The sequence below is a fragment of the Haemaphysalis longicornis genome, unplaced genomic scaffold (assembly GCF_048455015.1).
Source record: "Haemaphysalis longicornis isolate Haplotype H1 unplaced genomic scaffold, Haemaphysalis longicornis Haplotype H1 scaffold_7, whole genome shotgun sequence".
In the NCBI taxonomy this organism is placed as follows: domain Eukaryota; kingdom Metazoa; phylum Arthropoda; class Arachnida; order Ixodida; family Ixodidae; genus Haemaphysalis; species Haemaphysalis longicornis.
In genome coordinates, this window is record NW_027526422.1 from 10389387 (window position 1) to 10409287 (window position 19901).

General features: G+C 45.8%; 1 protein-coding gene across 2 annotated transcripts in view; it reads left to right on the forward strand.

The window, feature by feature from the left end:
- Positions 1-17001, forward strand: part of LOC144144483 (calcium/calmodulin-dependent protein kinase kinase 1) — a 275111-nt gene extending 258110 nt beyond the window's left edge. For both annotated transcript variants that reach the window (XM_077675941.1, XM_077675942.1), the window contains exons 17-19: positions 897-1025; positions 6035-6168; positions 6935-17001. In XM_077675941.1, the coding sequence (XP_077532067.1) occupies positions 897-1025; positions 6035-6168; positions 6935-6998 (327 nt within the window). In that variant the 3' untranslated portion in view covers positions 6999-17001. The remainder of the gene's footprint in view (positions 1-896; positions 1026-6034; positions 6169-6934) is intronic.
- The last annotated feature ends 2900 nt before the right edge of the window (positions 17002-19901 follow it).

Sequence of the window (19901 nt, forward strand, 5' to 3'; positions counted from 1 at the left end):
CAGTAATTTTTGGGTGAGGTACCTTTGGACCCCCAAACCTAAGTACTGAGTGAGTTGGGTGACTACGTTCTGCAAGCATTTAAGATTTCAAAAAAAGCTTTTTTTTTTTCCAGCGGCTAAGGCGGCACTTTCTTTTTCGCCACGGAAGTGAAAAGCAGAAACGCAGAGTTTGCGAGATCCCGGCCCGCTGTAGAGATATACTCAGGTTGTATATATAACATGTAGCTCTCCATACGGCACGCCACGTGGTTTAGGTGTTGTTCCGGCACGCAAGGTATCAATTTGAATGTGAGATTTTGAATCGAAATTCTACAGGTCGCCGTTGTCCGACATCATATTTTTCTGTATTACAATCTCAACAAGGGTTTCTTGCGAAAAAAATCACTTATCTCACGAGGACCGCGCTGGGCGTGCTGAATGTCGTTTAGTTTTCTGTGGGAAGCAGAAGGAAGGGAACTGCGTAAGGGCGCGCCCTTGCCTCCCTTTTCGTTCATTTCTTTCCTGCTGTCGGGTGGAATTGTTTAGTGGTGTTTGTTCCGCTTCGAGTAATTTCATTCAATCAGTAAAATATTAGCAGATTGGCGGCTGAAAAACAACTTGGTATTAGTGGTTTTTTTTTTTTTATCCCAGATTTTTTGTGGTTAAGCAACTTTAGCTTTCACTACCTTAACTAGCATGGTCAGAATGGGGAAGTAGAGTTCGTATTTTGCAAAAAAGCCCACTTCGTATAAAAGCGGTAGAACGCAATTAGTGCCGTGCGGAGAAGAGTGACCACAGGAAGCTGCCGCATCTAGTAATGGAAGATCTTTATCCAACGCAGAATTAATCAAGGAAGAGCTTACTCCTCTCGAAACCCCGCAAACTCTCACTTTGGCCTACCTGGTCAACACACGCAGGTGCATCCGTGGGTGACGAGAAACGGCACGTGCCCTATGCCTTCAGAGGGCGAGAACTGCGTCTTCGTGGAGGTCACGGAGGAGGAAATCGACAACTGCGTGCGCACAATACCCAAGCTGGACACGCTGGTGAGTGGAGAAAACCCTGAACTTTACGCCTCGCGATTTCGAGCCCTGAGACTATTTGAGAAAACCTTGCATAGCCGTATGTAATATCGATAAGATAATCGTAATTACCACGTGCTCGGCGCACATTGGAGTCCAGTAGACGTTCGCGTGTAGACGAAAAAGGGCTGAAAAAGGGATATTGTGTTTCTCTTTTACAATGGATGGGACTTCCCTTTTGAATAAATTCTTTTGATCGTGTCTCTTGCAGGTGAGAAGTACTCAATCCCAATGATTCCAAAATGTCAAGACCGGTTTCAAAATTTAACGTCATTTATATTTTATGAGCGCGTGGGGGGGAGGGGGGGGGAGCTGTAGAATGCTCCTGCCCTAAGGTCAATGTTCATAAATGCAACCTGAAGGGCACTCCACTGGAACGGCAGAAATTCTGAGTTCGGTGCATTCGATACGTGAAATTTTCTCAACAGCACTGCGTTCGAACTGAAACAAAAACCTTCTAGCTCTTTGCATCTGCGTTAGTACACTGAGTTGAACGGCCCGTTGAGAACTTTTTGAGGGAAAGATTAAAACAAAATCCAAAGGTTAAACATCGACTGATAGTACTACTTAAATTCGTTAGAACAAATTGCATGGGGCTACACACCTTAGCTGCGTACATCAGCCTTTAAGCTTAAATTTGCGCCAACACAACCATATAATGCGGCATGTTTTACTTTGAAGAATCGTAAAATACCGATAAGTTCGGCGCACCTTGAAGCGGAAGCAGTCTGTTTTTTTTTCCCCAAATGGGTACGTGGTGTTACATTCTACGTTGGCATCTGACAGACATCGACTGCGTACTGCTGAGGAATATAACAATACAATACCTTAGTGTGGATGACGAAAGATGTCAGCTCTGCACACTGCTAGGCTCGCTATTTCATATGGTAGTTGGTAATACCATGAACTCTACGCTTAAAATCAAAATGAAAGAGACTGCACAAGCACGGACATAAAAAAAAAACATTTTCCTCCAGTTAAGTATATTGAGGTATGTACATTTTAGGCAAAGGCTTGCGCGAGAACTTAACCGTCAATTATAAAGCTGAATTTTATGGCAGCAAGCGCTGTTTAACGATTTCTATTCTTCAACGCCAATTATAAATTGGGTCGTGTCATTCATTCGATGTCAAGTTTTCCGCTCTGCTTCCACGTAGGCTGAAAGGCTCTTGTCACCAGCTCCATGTAATGCAATTTCTTATGGCTGGTATCTTATGGCTGGTATGTCAGTTTCTGTCAGTTATGTCAGTTATTGCAATTTCTTATGGCTGGTATGTCAGGTATCTATCACAAATACCGTATTTAAAATCCTCAAGGGCACAACATGATATCGCGTTCCCTGTATCAAAACTTGCGCTTGTTGCTATTTGCACCCAGGATCTTACTTTACGAACAGTATTACAGTCATTCGCTGCTCACAACCAAGCTAGGTTCTCGGCGCTCGTGAACGCCACATATTACTTTTGCCATGTGTAAGCAACAAAAAACTGATTGCATTGTCAAAAGGAATGTTTCCTTAAAAAAAACGTCAAAGCAGTAAGTTTGCTTCTCCTCAGTACGACTCCTAACAAGGCAGAGCACGCTTTACAGGACGTGGCATTTCACAACGAGTGCCTAAAGAACTCTCTCCCTAGAAAAGAAAGCATCCGCTGGCGTTGTGACAGCATACCGGCTGATGCATTGCACTCTTAGTATATTGTCACAAGATCGATTCCTTACCACGAGGGCTGTATTTCTTACAAAGTGGAATGTTAATATCCCGTGCTTTGAAATCCGCGTGTGTTCAAGAGCTTTCGATGCCTCCAGCCCTAATTTACATTTGAAATTGCATTTTGCGTTCCGCTATGTATCTTGGAATGGTTTGGTATTTCATACAGTGTAATGTCGTAGCTTGCCATGACCCGCGGTCTCGTGTATCTTTGTCGGTATGATGGAGTCGTGCAGGGGGGGGGAGGGGGGGAAGGAGCTGAGCTAAGGCCTTAGGCGCGCATGGAAAAACAACCAACGAAGCAGTTCAGGGAGATATGGGCTGGGCGTCGTTTGAAGTTAGAGAAGCACAGAGCAAAATATGCTTTGAGATGAGGTTGAGGGCAATGGATCAACGAAGGTGGGCAGCTAAGGTTTTTAGGTACCTATACTTGAACAGCGTGGACACGCAGTGGTTAAGAAAGACTAGAAGGCTAACGATGAAATACGGAAAGAACAGTGGGGAATCCAAAACAGCCAAGGTAACCAAAAAAGAGGCAAGGCAGATTGAAACGAATAAATGGAGGGAAAAAATGGAAGCTAAAACGTCATTAGAGATGTACAGGGCTGAGAAGATGTACATCAGAAAGGAAAATTTCTACGATAATTCCCAGGGCAGTGCTTTGCTTTTTGAGGCTAGAGCAGGTTGCCTGCGAACTAAGAGTTTTGTGGGGAAGTATTCACAAAATGATGGGGTATGTGTGGTCTGCGGAAAATAAACAGAAACTATGTGGCACATAGTGTTAGAATGTGAGGGTATCCATGAGCAGGTTGCCTGCGAACTAAGAGTTTTGTGGGGAAGTATTCACAAAATGATGGGGTATGTGTGGTCTGCGGAAAATAAACAGAAACTATGTGGCACATAGTGTTAGAATGTGAGGGTATCCATCCAAATCTACATGAAGGGAATATTGGGCTTCCAGAAGCCCTAGGATTTAAGGGTATCACAGAGGAAGTTAACTTCAAGGCTGTCGAGGGGACGAAAAGAAGATTAGAATGCTGGTGGACGAAAAGCAGAGAGGGGAATATTGCCTACGACAGTTACCACCTGTAACAGGGAAAAGAAAGTATTTCGGGCCTAATAAGCGTTGGTGCCTGCCCTAAGCAGCGCTAGTATTATACCAAGAGTGTAAAACATGGTTATATTAGTCCTTTTTGGTAAGATGACATGTCATCACCCCGCTTCAAAGGGGAAACCAATAGGAATCATCATCATCATCATCATCAGGATTTTGCAGTTGTCAATATGCCCTCGAAGACAAGCCTAAATTCAAAAAAAAAAAAACTGCGTTGCAATGTCGCCACCCCAGCCGTGTACTCGAACGTCCACAAGGCGTTATGTACTCTCGGTATTTAGGCCGTTTATCAAAAATGGCGGTGTTTTTTTACTCTTTTTTTACAACAAAGTTTTACCCCAGCAATGTGAAATAAAAGAAAGCAAGTCTAGTCTTGCGTGATCTAAATAATCCAAAATTGCAAAACAAACGGGCCATGGCCAGCAGTGATTGCCGCAGAGAGGTGGCCTGCTTTAAAACAGAACGGAGAAATAACAGAAAAATTGTAAGGAAAAGGGAATCGCCGTTAGGGGGGTCAATTAAACTGGCAGGAAATAAGCCAAGCTTATTGGCAACTCAGAAACGAAATAAAATAAAACTAGAGGCGGGTGTAGGCACGGCCTTCCGATGTTTGGTTTACATTTGCAAGCGAAAGTGCGCGGTACTTAAGAGAGCTGAGCGAATTTTTGATTCCAGCGTATGAAAGATCCGGCCCACTTCCGAATTATTTATCTTTGCACTCTCGAGCCTAGAGCGACAAAAGAGAGAAATTTCAAGCGATGCAGCTTAACGATTTCTGTGCCGTTAAGTGAATGTCCGCTCATTTAACTTGCTAATTTAGGGACATTAACGAGCACCAAAACTTCGTTGCATTTTACGCGTGTTTGTCCAAGCGATCATATTTTCCTCCCACCCTCCATTCCCCCTGCACTACGCGAATACACCTGAATCCTCCGCTGGGTAGTTACGACTTCGCAATTTTTTAACCCGTAAATAACACTTGTTCTCCCAAATTGGGTTGAGCAGTTCTGCTTTATTTCCTTCGGTTACAACTGAGCGTTGGTCTATCTGGTCGCTAAAATTAACATTAAAATATTGGTCACCCATCTTGACTATAAGCTGTTCAAAAGTTTTTCCTCTTTGCTTCCCTTGTGATAACCATAAAAGATAAACCGTGCTTTCTTGTCTCAGATAGGTTGCTGGGCCAGTTGGTTTGAGTGTTTTTGATTGGTAAGGACGCTGCACAAAGAAGAAAAAAAAACACCCAGAAAAAACACAGTGGCCATCGATGCACTTTTTTCTCCTCTTTGTGCAACGTCCTTACCACTAGTTTTCACTTTTCAAAATCCTCCTTGTCTTCTTTCCTCATTAGTAAAGTTCTTTCTTTTTGTTATTGACGTTCATAGTGACAAAGTAATGTTGGTACTTACTACATCGCAAGAGCCACAATGGTTACTTGGATCAACTTACAACAGACCATAAATACAACTTAGAAGGATAAACTAAAACGCGGGACAAGGTAGTGCAACGAAAGGCAACACGACGACACTGTCCTCTAATCTGTTAATGTCCACCTACGTATTTTTCTTTGCCTTGCACCCATTGACATAATTTTCTTTTAAAAATGCCCGCGTGGTATTCGCGCGGGTCGGGTAGAATTTTTTTTCTGTGAGTTGCTCAATGCCGCTTTCTAAGCTTTGCGTCTTTAAAACACACTGCCGTATAAGCAACGATTGTCGGCACACCTCGTCACTCGTTCGTAGCAGCGAACGCAGTTAGATGCAACGAGGATAATTGGAGCGTGCCCTCCAGGCCAAATGTAAAACCACTGGACCCCCAGACCAACCGGCAAGGTGTGAAAACCATCAAAGTCTGTTTTCATTACAAAAACTGTTACTTCATACGTGAACACAGTAACGAATATGGTTGCTTGGGAGGTGAGCCAGAACCAGACTTTTTAGAGAGACACCGAGAGTGGGAGATGATCGGCTACTTTTCTGTTTGCTTATTTTTGAAAGGGCGGATTGCCCTGAACATCTATCACTAATTTGAGCATTCATCTGCTGCCGCGAAACGAACAGGCGTTTTTGCATGTGTCTTCTGGTCTTTTGCTCTTTTGCTGTGTCTTTATCGGCAACTTAGCGAGCATCACCACCTTTGCCGACCCCGCAGATTCTGGTGAAGAGCATGCTGAAGAAGCACTCGTTCGGAAACCCATTCAAGGACTTCCCTCGCCACCGCGCCCGTTTCACCAAGGCGACGCGCTCCAACTCGGCGCCCTCTTCATTTGACCTGTTCCTCGAAAGGTTCGACCTCTTTTCATTTTCTTGTTCTTCTTGTTCCTTTGCGTCGAGTCAGGGAGAAAGCCAAAAGGAATGGAATGGAGATTACAATAATGTTTAAAAATATGGGGCGATCTGATGCACATTTGTTTTTCTGCGCAAGAAAGCCTCGTTTGGATCATTTGTGTCATTCACTGGCCCAAAGGGACCTTTCTTGTTTTCATTAGCGTTAGCGCATCACGAGGAGCGTAAATTGCTGCTCTTAAAGCGTTGTCCAATGCACCATTGTGGGTTTGTGCTACCTGGTGGTATGTCACATTAGGCTAGGCTTCTGAGTATGCGCACGGGTTTTTTGTGGTCTACTTTCCAAGCGCTTGCGCACCAATTGATTGATTGATTGATTGATTGATTGATTGATTGATTGATTGATTGATTGATTGATTGATTGATTGATTGATTGATTGATTGATTGATTGATTGAGTGATTGATTGATTGATTGATTGATTGATTGATTGATTGATTGATTGATTGATTGATTGATTGATTGATTGATTGATTGATTGATTGATTGATTGATTGATTGATTGATTGATTGATTGATTGATTGATTGATTGATTGATTGATTGCATGAGGAATCTCGGCTTGACCCCATGTAGCTCACGACACAGTAGGTAATCAGGGCCACTCCGCATGCGAATAGCTATGGAGACGGTTTTGCACATGCGCAATGGTACAAAGTTGAGTATCGGTCGCTCCGTAACCGTCTAATCCCGCCCCTCCGTTCTCAGGAAAGTTTCCCTGGAAAGTCCACTGCCGGCCCTCAACGAAATCAACTTCCTGGACCAGACATAGCGCTAGCAGCCGAAGGGGCCACCCTGCCTGTGGCCGAGACACGCTCCTCCTGTCGCCGGCTGATGGGCGGCACCGAGCCGGGAAGCCGCCGACGGCCTCGACAGCCAATCTTACCGCACTCGAACCCTTGGTGCGAACGAAGCAGCCGTGACGAACGAACTCTGTGCGTCGCGACGACTGCTGGGTGCCTACCTCTGCAACGTGTTCACATCTCCCCGCCGCTTTTCTTTTTCACGTGCACGTTGACAGTGACCCGTCACGAGCCTTCGCTGCTCTAGCAAGGCTTTCACGTATACTCGCACACAACTCCTGTCGCATTTAACTCTTACGATCACCTAGCAAGGGTGTAGTCCCATCGTCCCACTCCCATTCGATATACTCTGCTTTGATACTTCCCGAAGCCGTTCATCCTTCATGTTGCAAGAGCCTGCGGAAGGGGTGCTTGTTTTGGTTTGAGGAGAGGAAGACTCTTTTCTTGACGAAGTGGGGCATTGGTGATTTAAGTGTCGAGCCTTCATCGCGAATTTTGAAATTATTCGATGGCATTGTTGTAATCATTATAAAATCAGACGGGTAGGTCGAAACTGAGAGTTTATTGCTGAAAGGGTACTTTTATTCCCACAATATAAATTAGTTAGTGGGGAGGCGAGGTAACGCTAGCACACTCCTCTTGTGTAAAAGTTCACTCGATGACGAGACGAGACTCTTACGAGGCAACCTCTCGACTGCCAGCAGATATTTCGGTGCATTGAAAAATTTTACAAGAGTGAATTAGCGCGGACAGTAGCAACTTGAATGAACTGCAAAAGGCTTGCCTGAAAGCACGCACGGTGAAAGTGGAACATCTGAATGATGACGTCACAAGTTTCGTGCCATTCTTCTTGTCAGCCTTATTTGTCGCCGGCTTTTACGCCAACTGAACATTTTACATCGCCTCTTACATTGTTGTTGAAACAAACACTAATCGTTTCTTAAAATCATCGTCTGGGTGTGTCGGGTCTCATCAGTGATGGTCGCTGAATAAAAACCGAATACAACGGCGGGATTTCTATGGGCGGCAAGGGCGGGGTAGGGGTCAGCATCATGCGTGCTAGCCAGCGCACATACGACCACGATGCCACCTTGCCGTGTTATCGCCACCTTATCCGTCAGTGTGCGTCCCGGTGGTGAAAGCACCTAGCCGCTTCTACACGTTTGACGAAATGGAAAGTCGCGCCCCGGAATATGACGAATTAGTTGCAATGCGGTGACAATTAATTCCGCCTCTGTTCGGACCTTGTGTAATTCCGCCGACCGAAACCTGTGATTTTTCACTCAGTAGTTGTGCTTAGGCACTTGTTGTATCTACAAACAAAAAAAAGAACGTGTATAAACTGTGAGGACGAAATGCAACCCAGAAGTAACTCTAAGCAAGAAGCCTTTACAAGTGCTACTTTTTTTTTTTTTTGAGTGGGACCGTGCAGGGCACATGTTCATTCACTTTTTTCATGAACACCGTTGTACGAGGAATTTGTAAGCACGCGTTCTTAATTCTAACCTTGAGAAACCCCGTACCTGCGGGGTGTTTCGAGCGATTAAACAACGTCAGAAGCGGTGCATTGAGGGTCCCTTCCAGCAAGTAAACCCCGCGATCAAGGTTTTACACATCAGTATTGACGCTGCCGGCTTCATGCCGAGGTATATATCTTAACTAAAACGCATTAGAGCTGTTGGTTTTATGTTTGTCCAGGCACGTGACGGGGCCAACTGATGCGACTAGTCTAAGCAGATTCTTATAAAAACTTGCGGTTCATCGTTGAGACACAAGATAAAAAGTAAGGGTTACAGCCTCGCTCAACATCTCACTGTTTTTTGAAAATATGAGAAAGCGTTGATTTCACGCTAACTCTTCTGTTACGTCCTTATAAGGGCGATTTATTCCTAAACAGTTTTCAAGGCATGCACGGTACATTCACCTTTGAGCACTTTCAACATCGCCCACAACGATATTGTCAACTCTCAACTCTGAACGCATATGCATTCTGCCCAACTGTGTAGCACACGCGTTCGGTAAATGTATTACCAGCATAGGTATGCAACCCTTTACATACAAGAAGTTCTATATTGCTTTACTGGGCCGTTTGCGCGAATTGCTTTCAGTAAATACGCACCATGCAAATCAATCCGCGAAGAACCCTTTCGAAGGAACTTTACAAGGAAATATTCCCGAAGAAATAACACCAAAATAGTCGCTTTGCTTCTGGCAGTATTGAGCCCTGAAAACAACTCTACCACAACGTTATGTACTGAGAGATAATATTGTACTGTTATCTTTTTGTGACGTCAACCTGTTACTTACCAATCATATGCGCTAGCTGCGCATTCCACGCTTGTGTGTGTGTGTGTGTGTGTGTGTGTGTGTGTGTGTGTGTGTGTGTGTGTGTGTGTGTGTGTGTGTGTGTGTGTGTGTGTGTGTGTGTGTGTGTGTGTGTGTGCGCGCGTGTGTGTGCGCAAACGCTTCAAACACTGCTCTTGTTCATACTTTTTAAAAATTCGTGTTTGTTCTCAAGGTACGTCACATTCAGCAAAAATAGCGGCAGAACTCTTTCGATGTCTATATAATGTTCCCTACGTCAGTACTGTTAAAACGCAAAGCAGTTAGCCCACTGTGCTTCGCTTAGAATTAGCTCTCGTGTTTGTTTTTCTAACGGGTGCTGGCCCAGACTTGAGCAAAAAATACGTCAAGAAATATGTTTCAAACGTAATCAAAAAGAATGCAATGGTACCCTATAAAATCGCGCATCACTCAACGCGAGTAAATCGGTTATGCCCGTGTTTGAATCCGACGTATCTCGCTGTGAGTTCGAGAGCGTTGTATTGTTCATTGAGCGAAAAACCCGGCGTCCAACGTCGGCGTCCGGCGTCTGTTGCAGCAAAACAGTTCCTAATTGGCGAAACACTTGAGCGGAAAACAACGCGTCTGAGCACGCGTTTCGCGCTCGGAGAACCGGTTTGGCTTCCGGAAGATCCCCGGATCGGCCGCTCCCGCGAGCGGCTAACTGGCCCGATATTTTTCCTCGCCGTATCGGAAACCGGATTGCTCGCACGCACGCGTGTCTACCGCTTAACCCTCCCATTGGCGGCGGCACGAAGCGCATGCACGCAGAGGTGTTGACCAACGCCCGCGGATGCTTTGAATGGCCCTTTGGGTACTGGGTGACGATTCGAAGCCGGCATCCGGCATTCTGGCATCTGTAGCAGCAAAACGGCTCATAAACCTCGCATTGGCTGCGGCGCGTTCCATAGCGCACTATGCACTCCCGCTCGGCGCGGCAATACGTATTGAACCGCTATGGAATCTGAAGCATCTACGTCGTCAACGATCGCAACCTCGGCAGTAGCGAAAGGCGGCCGTTCACGCCAGTACAACACAAATACCCCGCATCAATACTCGAAAATGTTACTCGCAGCACAAAACTAGAAAAAAGAAAAACACTCAGCGGCGTTAAATTGCATATTGACACTTTCGCATTTACAACTTATAAGTGCCTAGGTGTCCTGGGAATCATTTTTAACGGAAGGTATACTGCAGTTCTCCATCAAAGCTAAGAGTGGACGAAAGGCTCTCTTAGTTAAGAAAGCGCCGTATTCGCAAAACCTGAGACAATCAACGCGAACGCGGGGTAGCCACCTGCAGACCAGTTTAAATAAATTTGACGAGTTGTTGCGAGCGGCGCCTGTGTCCGTTTGATTCTTGAAGGTTGAAACGTAGGGTTTCGCGTGTGAGCGTAGCATTCCACTAAAACCTGTTAGCCGAAGTTTGTGTCACTTGCATGATATGGGTGCGAAACGGTGTCACGTGAACTTCGTTTGCCGCGAAAGCAGTCTGTCTAGTGGATAGGGTAACTAACGGTACCGAGATTCATTTCGTTTTATTCACTAAGCGTATGTGTTGGGTTTAATAAGGCCCGTCTTAATACGCTACAAGAAGTTTTACAAGCCGGACTCTCTGGGAACAACGGATTAAAAAATAGCAAGCCCGAGTTTGAACATTCACGATATACTAGTGCACTTTAAACTGCGTATTGAGAAAACACCTCGACGACATTTTGTCGCGCAGGTTTTCCTGGCGCAGCAGTAATGTTCGAATTGAGGCAGTCACGTGGCAGCTTTCGAGAGACAGCGAATCTTTGTCGTCGCATGGGGATGGCGTTCATGCCCACGACAAAGTCCCTAAAACCATTCTTGCGCCCGGCAGCCCTGTCTCCAACCAGGTATCCCCACCCGCACGAAAAAGTACTACCCCTGAAAAGAGATGAGCAACATGCCGCGTTTCTTTAGCCCTTGTAGCGGCTGTCTTTATCAAACGACCGTCTGTATTCCTTTTTATCTCTTTCTTAAATTTCCAAAGTGGTCCGGGAAAACTAAGCCTCAAAAGATTATTTTACGGGCAGAACCGCAGCTGCAAAACAGCCTTCTGGACCGAGCAAGATTGCTCCCCCTTTCCTAACTAATTTTTCTAGATAGTGATGAAGACTGTCATGTTTGCAGATTATGGCAGCAGCTAACTTCCTAGCATTAGCAGGAATAGCACCAAAAGAACGGAATGCAGCATGCTTCTTGCGCTGATCTCATCCTAAGAGGTCGCAGGACATAGTCTGTTAAAACGCATGTTTTGCACTTTACGTCATTGCCTCAGCTAGCGCATTGAGGATTATTCGTATGCCTAAAGCATAAAGCTGACCTCGTCCCAAATATCACGTTATTACCAGTCCCAACAGCATACTATCGCGTGTTATTTATTGCCGAAGCAAGGCTGGCGGTTCGGCTTGATTTGTCGACGGATCTATACTGTAAAAAAGAAGCCTGTAGGAGTGACATTTATCTGTGCTATCTTATTTTGCACAGGGTCGCCTTATTCCAGATTACGGTACAACTGACACCGTGGTGGACTGTGACTTCTTGCGCACACGCCGCAGTCATGGTGCGCCGTCCAAACAGCGGAAATAGTAGCTGCCGATCGTGCCCTAAGGCACAGTACGCATAACAAGTTGTTAAAGGTTGCTAAGGAGCTGCAATCGCTCGGTCTCATTTGAAATTTATATCCACAGCTATGCTCACAGCAGAAATAAACTGGCTTCTTAGTATTTGCAAGGTGGCAAAAAATACCCAAAAGGCTTTTTTGCAGACAATGTCACTGTTTCGCGCAGTCAATAACAGTGCATTTCGCTCCAAGTTTTAGTCACCGCAAGATTCGTCGGCAAGTGAGGGTGACACAGAGCGGAACTGTTACGCCGCGGATGACAATAAATTAACCGCAATATTTATATACATACACCACATTTAAAGGCGCCGTGCTATATTTTGTATACATATGTACCCCATAATACCAGACAACATTCGCAAGCCTGAAAGGAACAGATGCGACGTGCATAAAGGATAATTGGTCGTCTCTCTCTCTCTCTCTCTCTCTCTCTCTCTCTCTCTCTCTCTCTCTCTCTCTCTCTCTCTCTCTCTCTCTCTCTCTCTCTCTCTCTCTCTCTCTCTCTCTCTCTCTCTCTCTCTCTCTCTCTCTCTCTCTCTCTCTCTCGGTCGAAACGTTAGAATAAATGTTGTTATGCTTTTCAGTTTGACTTCTCTATCGTATATATATATTTTTTTTCTTTTTCTTTATTCTATTAACAATCATCCGTGTGTATGTTATCAGTTAATCACTCATTGATTTGGGCGATATCAAGCCACGCTTGTGCTACTGCCTAGACTGCACCCTGGTGTTGACACAACGTGCACTCTATGAGCTGAGGCGATCAGGGTTACTCATTCAGTTAGGTGAAAACGCGAACGCCAATTTATTTGTGTCGCACCAGAGCACAGAGTGCGTTGGAAGCGTGACCCGCTTGAGAGCTAGGCGGCTTATCTGCCACACTATCGTCACCTGCTTGTATGCGTAGTGAACCGTCGTCTCGTCACCGCGCCCACCCGTATGTTCCCCCACTGTTCGAAGCGGACCTTAGCAGCATGTAGCCGGCGTAAGTCGGCAGATAGCGCAGGTGGTCGAGGGATCAAATACGCTTGTACAGCCTTTTTCGCTACATTTGGCGAAGACCCGCTTTTGTACCTATCGCTTTGCTTGCGACGTATCTACGCTTGACGTGGCCGTGCCGTTCTCTCCAATTCATTCTCTGCAAACTTTCCTTGTTGTTATTAGTACCGAATTTTGTACATTAAATAACGTAGCGTTTATGTCCTTACGTAATCCGAAACTGCGGTCGCGTCTCCGGATTGTCTTTAAATCCTACGAGGTTTTGTAGAGCGGAGATGAGCACGGCACGGGAGACACATTACAAGGACTGACGCAATGCTCTTGAAATCACGTGTAGGTCCACAAAGATACGTAGTAGCGCTCTTGCAATGGCGATCACCGACGAGTCAAAAATGCGACATCAAGGGTCGTAGCCCGGCATCGCATTAACATCTATCGCCGTCTTGAGGCTAACAGGCTATACAAACCAACACAGAAGGCTCATTTCACTGAGATTTCGCAAAAATGTTCTGCCCCACGTTACGACCATTGCAAGGGACATGCGACACGTGGCCTGCGAAACTGGGCATTGAATCCACGACACCCTGTTGCCACTACAAATGCTATTTCTTTCAAGCGAAGCAGACTTAAGTGAGAGTTCTGCTGCATCCTAACAAAGCGCCCCAGTTTCTATTATAGGTTTTTTTTTTTTTGTACATACGTAAACCGACGGTTGATACGAGTGGGACGATAAAGAATTTCGTTCATGAATATGTTTTATGTTGAGTTCATACGAATAGCAAATCGATTAGATTCTCATTATGCAACGTCCCATTCCTCGGGAATCTCCTCTCCAGTTTTTATACTAATCCGCGGGGAAAAAATCTCTCGTGTGTATCTACTACTCGTGTGCGTAGTCTTTGTGCCGCATCGTTGCGTAGAGCTCGATCTGCTGCGTTCGTTCACCAACATCAGAACATGCCAAGCGATACGGTCGTGCAAGCATTGTTACAGATATATCTCTAATACTCTTAGCACCAACCTTTAGCCACGCTTTAGACGCGTTTGACACATCCAAGAACAATTACTGTCCTTTTCATCCTTTCTGTTTTCATTTTTGTACCGTGATGTGACTTGTCCGAAAGCAGTGTATAAATATTCACGCATTTCGCATGGTATACGTGTGTCAGTGTTCGCCACTTGCCACCGACGAGACGATAACTACACTCCGAGCATCTCTTCTAAGAAACCTTTAACTCATGGTGCTACAAGTAGAAACAGGTCACCGTCGCCGCCGTTTGCCCTGCGTTAACTTAGGACACGTGCCGTCTGTGCGCCCTAACCCGCTAGCACATCATTCTCGCGCTTCAAGTAGCGGCTCTCCCTCTCCCTTCCTGAACGGAAGCTGCCCGCACCTGTGGACCTCTTTTTAGAGCGGTCTTGCGACCGATACAAAACCCGCAATACCGCGCTCAGCCGTGACCTGGGCTCTAAGCGCTCACGCCTACGGGCCCCTTGCGTCAACTGTAAGATCAGCTTTGCCGCACTTCATTTCCTTCACCGTGTCGATGTTTCGTGCGGCCAGAAAAGGCTGAATAGGAGAGCTTGAACATACAGATCTTGAGCAGATGGATTGAGAACTTGTTTGCCAAACATAGCACTTTCACTGACAGACCGGTATCGCAACCGCACGCAAGGCTGGCATGCTAAAGGAAAATCCAGCTTTACAGGGCGCGGCGTACGCCCACGGCAGATGACGATGCAAACAAATGCGCCTGCGTACCCAAATGCTGTGATGTCTTCATTCCCACCCCCCTCTTTCCCATGTCCGTAGACGCAATAGAATCAATATCTCGAAATAGGTTAGCTCGTAATTCCGGATAACGTATGAACCATTCGAACTTTACACCGTTCGCTCACTTTTCACGCATACTTCTGGGCTAATTCGAAACTCCAGTCAACCCTAATATTTTCGCAGTCATGTTGATTTTGAATCTATGAGGTTACACGCTGCAGTAAGCGTGTGAGCAAATCACTTTTACTCGTGGGTGCGCGAGATTCAAGTATTGGGTGGCTTTCTGTGTCATTGTGCATCCATGCTTAGTTGACGTCGTCGTACCACGTATCTTATGTACCGTGTGACGTGTTATGTCTTTATTGCTCTTGTTTATTATTTAGTGGCTTCGCGTCATACGACTTTCTTTGTTTAACCACGCTTTCTAGGAATAATCGTTAGCCACAATTTTTCAGTGAAGTCGTTTTTTAAGGGAAAGGGCTGGGGCTGTCATGATGCAACCAACGCAGGCAGCTCTTTGAGCACATTATTAAAGACACCTTAGAAGTGCAGGTGTACGCATTTCTATAGAGAGAGTTAAACCAAACAAACGTAATTGAGCAGGACCGACTTATCGCGACTTCACGCACACACATAAACACGTGCGCACATAAACATACACTCATATATTCTAAAAAAAACAATTTAAAAAAATCAATTTCTATGAACGCGCCTTACAGTTCGCAACTTCGCGCTCGGCTCAATTAATAATGCATGTCATATTTTCAGGAAGGATAAGACTTGGCTTCACTTTGGCACCTGTTCTTCGCAGCCTTTAAATCTCGCTCATGTGAACAGCCTCTATTTTACCACGGAGGCGTTTTGTGCGCTTTCACTGGGCCTATCTGCGAGGAACTTAAAGGGCCATGAAAACAAAATACACCTTTGTTCAACTTGAAAGAACCAGCTTTTGGTAGCTTAATCAGCTCCCTTACAGCCAGGAAAGCCGTTTTTTAACGGAGAAAACTCAAAAAATAATGAAAAATTTTCAAATTTCGCGCTACAGTGACGTGTTATGGGCCAGTGCTAAAACACAACTATCAGTGTGTTAACCGCACGTAAGCATTTTGGTAACACGATCAAACGGAACCAGAGGCTCCCCTACAATCGCCAAGTCGTGTTTTTTTGGCGGTGGCTTACGTCGGCAGCCCCCAATTGCACATACAATATTCTGTGACGTCATAGAGAAATTGCCAGAAGGTGGCTGTGGAGTCGCCACTGCTGCATCTGTTTTTTCTAATAACTCCATTATTTCATTTAAGTTTAGGATAACATTGGTGTTATTGTCAGTGCAAGGCGGTCTTTTCAATGAACGAAGCTTTTGTTTTGTATTCATGGCTCCTTTAAGTTAGAGCGTGTCCGAAAAGCATGGAAGTGAATTTGCGTGCGCTAAATATTCAAGGTGGGCTGTCAGACCCGTTCTGAGAGCCGTAATTTCTACCTCAGTGACCAAAAGGCTGTCTGTAAAAACTTCTTGAACTGGCTCTTGAAGCAGTCAATACCTGTTTTTTGTTGTTGTTGTTTTTGCTTTTTGGCGGGAAAAAGGCCCCATCTACGCTAAGGTATACTGCTTGGTGTAACTGGTGAACTGTATCCGCGCCTGTGTTTCTAACAGTGGGGTAATCGACTGTACTCAGAATGAAGACTGTTTATGGATGTTCACAGTAACTTTTTGTTAAAGGGGCAAGCAAATTTTTATTGTTTGAATATTAACAAAAACTGGAAAATGACAAAAATATTTCAAGTTTTTCACACTTTTCCCGCGAACCATCGTCAGCAAGCCGTTAAGTACACCATTAGCTTCCGCGTAAATCCCAAAATTTGCACTCAAGTTCCTCCGCCCTCTTGGGTCCAATTTCAAATTCTGAGGCGGGAAAACGAGTGTGTGGGGGAGAGGCAACGGGTCTCCGCTGTTCTTATGCAGACGCCCGTATGTGTGCCACCTGTTGAACGCGTCTCGCCACACCCAGTTCGCCGCAGCTGTAACTAGACTCTCTGTTACGTGACTCGCTTGTGCTCGTCATGTAGACCCCGCCGGCCTCGAGTGTGCTCGGGAGCCTGCTGCGTTTCTCGCGCAGCGAATGCACGCTGTTTGTTACGCCGCCCTGTGCCTCCTGTTTGATTGTCACTTCCATTGAGACATCCATTAAAACACGGTTGAATTCAAACTGCACACAGTTGGTTCCTTTATTAAAAACGATAGTCTTACTTGGGTTACTTACACGCAGAAATTTTGGCTTTCTGTGTGTATGTTTGTCTGTCTGTGATTCGATTCAGCCACCCGGCCAACGTGAAACAGAAGTTGTGCAATAGTTTTATATACCCACAGCCAAATCTAAACGTCTAAGTCCTGTGTCAGTGTTCATACTTGTCAACATTGTTGAACAAGAACAGGATGTTACACAAATATAAGGCAGAAAATCAATACATAAGGAATATTTGCAATGTTCCTTTATTTAAAAAATATGTATGCTTGCTTTTTGCGATAGCAAATGAAATACTACATCAACTGCAGAAAACCGTCACCTGCTATTGCCGGCGCTACCTCTTGGCGGCATTTAAGAAATCAAACGGCAACAGCAACGAAAGGTTCCACTAGATAGGTTCCACGTTCCGCTTGAAACATTCGAGGAGTAGGGTAACGTGGTTCTATAAACGTTGTAGTAGGGTGCCTCTGTTCACGCGAGTCTCCGCCGTACGGCAGCGCTGGCATCGAGGCACTCGACTTGGAGCAGTGGAACGCGGTAAATTTTAATTGACTTGAGTGAACTTCTAGCGTGTTATCTTGAGAGGAAAGAGACGGGAGAGGAACAGAATGAGAGGTTAGCAGGAAAGAGAAGGGAGGCATTTACTTGGCAAAGGCGCCAGTCGACTATCGTATTTCGTCAACATCTGCAACGAAAGCAGCAGATACGCGGCCATATTTTTTTATTTGTTGAGCCAGCAATGGCACCCAAACGCGTGGAGCGTTTCAAGCTTGGTTGCAAAGGGTAGCGTAGAGTCGTTTCTACTATACAGCGAGCCACAAAATGGACGCCTTTTTCAAGAGGAGCAAGTGAGAGAAGGTAAGCAAGCCACGTCGTCAATTTTAGCTTTAAAGCTTTCTTTGGATAGAGCATTAAATCCCATGTTGAATCACGCGGCGTGGTCTTCCTGACTTGGATCATGGCCCTAGCGCCACTGAGTGTTTAGAATGTAAAGCGAGCCGATACGCAGCGTGGTTCCTTGTGGACTCACCATCGCTTGCCACCTCTTTATAGACACTCTTCGTAAGAACGAAGCCAGTCAGTAACAACCACAACCCGCCGCGGTGGCTCAGTGGCTAAGGCGTTGCGCTGCTGAGCACGAGGTCGCGGGTTCGATTCCCGGCCGCGGCGGCCGCTTTTCTGATGGAGGCGAAAAGCAAAAACGCCCGTGTGTTCGAGATTTCAGCGCACGTTAAAGATCCCCAGGTGGTCAAAATTAATCCGGAGCCCTCCACTACGGCGCGCCTCATCGCCTGCGTTGCGTCGGCACGTTAAACCCCACAATCAATCAATCAGTAACAACCACAAAGAAGCCAGTTTGTCGAACACTTTACAGGGAATCTGGGCGGACCGGCGAGGAGGTACTCTCACTGTTTTCTGGTACTTTTCGGAGACTAATTGAAGATGTAGACAAAATAAAACTTTGTTCAGTTTGAAAAAACTGGCCTTTTGTAACTCACTCGGCTCAATTCCAGTCAAGAAAGACTTTCTTAACCAAAAAAATGCAAGAAATATTTAGAAACTTCAAAATTTCGCGCCACAGTGACGTATTACGGAAGGAGGGACGTCATAATATCCAGCACTAAGACACAATTATCGGTGTGTCGACTGCACGTTAGCAATCAAGTGATACGACAAAACGAAAGTAGAGGCCCCACTTCCATCGCCCAATCACGTTTCTTGGTGGGGGCTCAGGTCGGCGGCTGCCAGTCGCACAAACGAGATTTTGTGACATCAGGAATAAATCGCCAGAAAATAGCTGTGGAGTCGCCACTGCTCGATTCTTTAATATCTCGATTAATCTTTCGAAGTCTGCGATAAAATTGTTATCAGTGTAATCATGACAAATCAGTGTTTCTGATGAACCGAATTTGTATTTTGCCTTTGTGTATCGTATTTTGTCCCCTTTAACAGCCAGCCCTGGCCGCGTTTCTTTAGCCTGCGAAGGTTTTGAAAAGGACGATTAACTCTCTGACATAGAGCAAGCAAATATTTATTCTAGCCACTAAAATCTGCGTACGGGGATTTAATGCGAAAGATTTCTTCTGCTGCCATCGGGCCTCCTCGATTACCAGTCCCAGGACGTCCGCGGGCTGCCCGGAACGCGACCAGGCGCTCGATTTTTCCGTGCACTCCTGTCTGACCTTCGGTCCAAAGGCAGCTTTCGGACTCCCGCGGACCGTCCGGGACTGTTATATCGAGGCGTCCCATTGGACGCCTCCTGCGCTTCGTCCTTGTCAGCGTACATGCGTGGTAGACCGCGCTTTTAGTCTGCGCAGAAATTGGCGGTACACCCGACTCGAAGCTCCTTTCATGCCGATACACGGCGTGAGTCACTCCCCCCGACACCTTTGATGTGCACCAAATAAGGAATTCATCGGACAAAGCTAAAGAGAAGACGTCTTTTCTTTAGATTTGTCCCTGTCTTAATGTTCGCTAGTACGATGAATTCCTTAGTCGGTAACCAACTCGCCCAACTTTAGCTGCACCAAATAAACAGACGGTTTATCCCAGCGTGCTATAAAACCGCAGTTCCCGCGATCCCACAACAGCTCCGACGAACACCATGGAAAACTGACGGCTTCGCCTGGCGCGCTACCACGAGTAGCGCGATCTCGTAGACGGTGCAGGTACGTTTTGTCGGAGATTGGTTGAAACCTTCCGAGCACACACCCTTCCCACGATCGGCCTGATCCGCCGCATCACCTCCAAGCACCATGAGTGACACGGAGTTCGAATATCTCAGCCTGGTTCGCATCTTTCTAGACGGCCGTTTCTGCTGCCTTCTCCGGCCTCGGTCACAGTAGAGTTCCTGCATACAG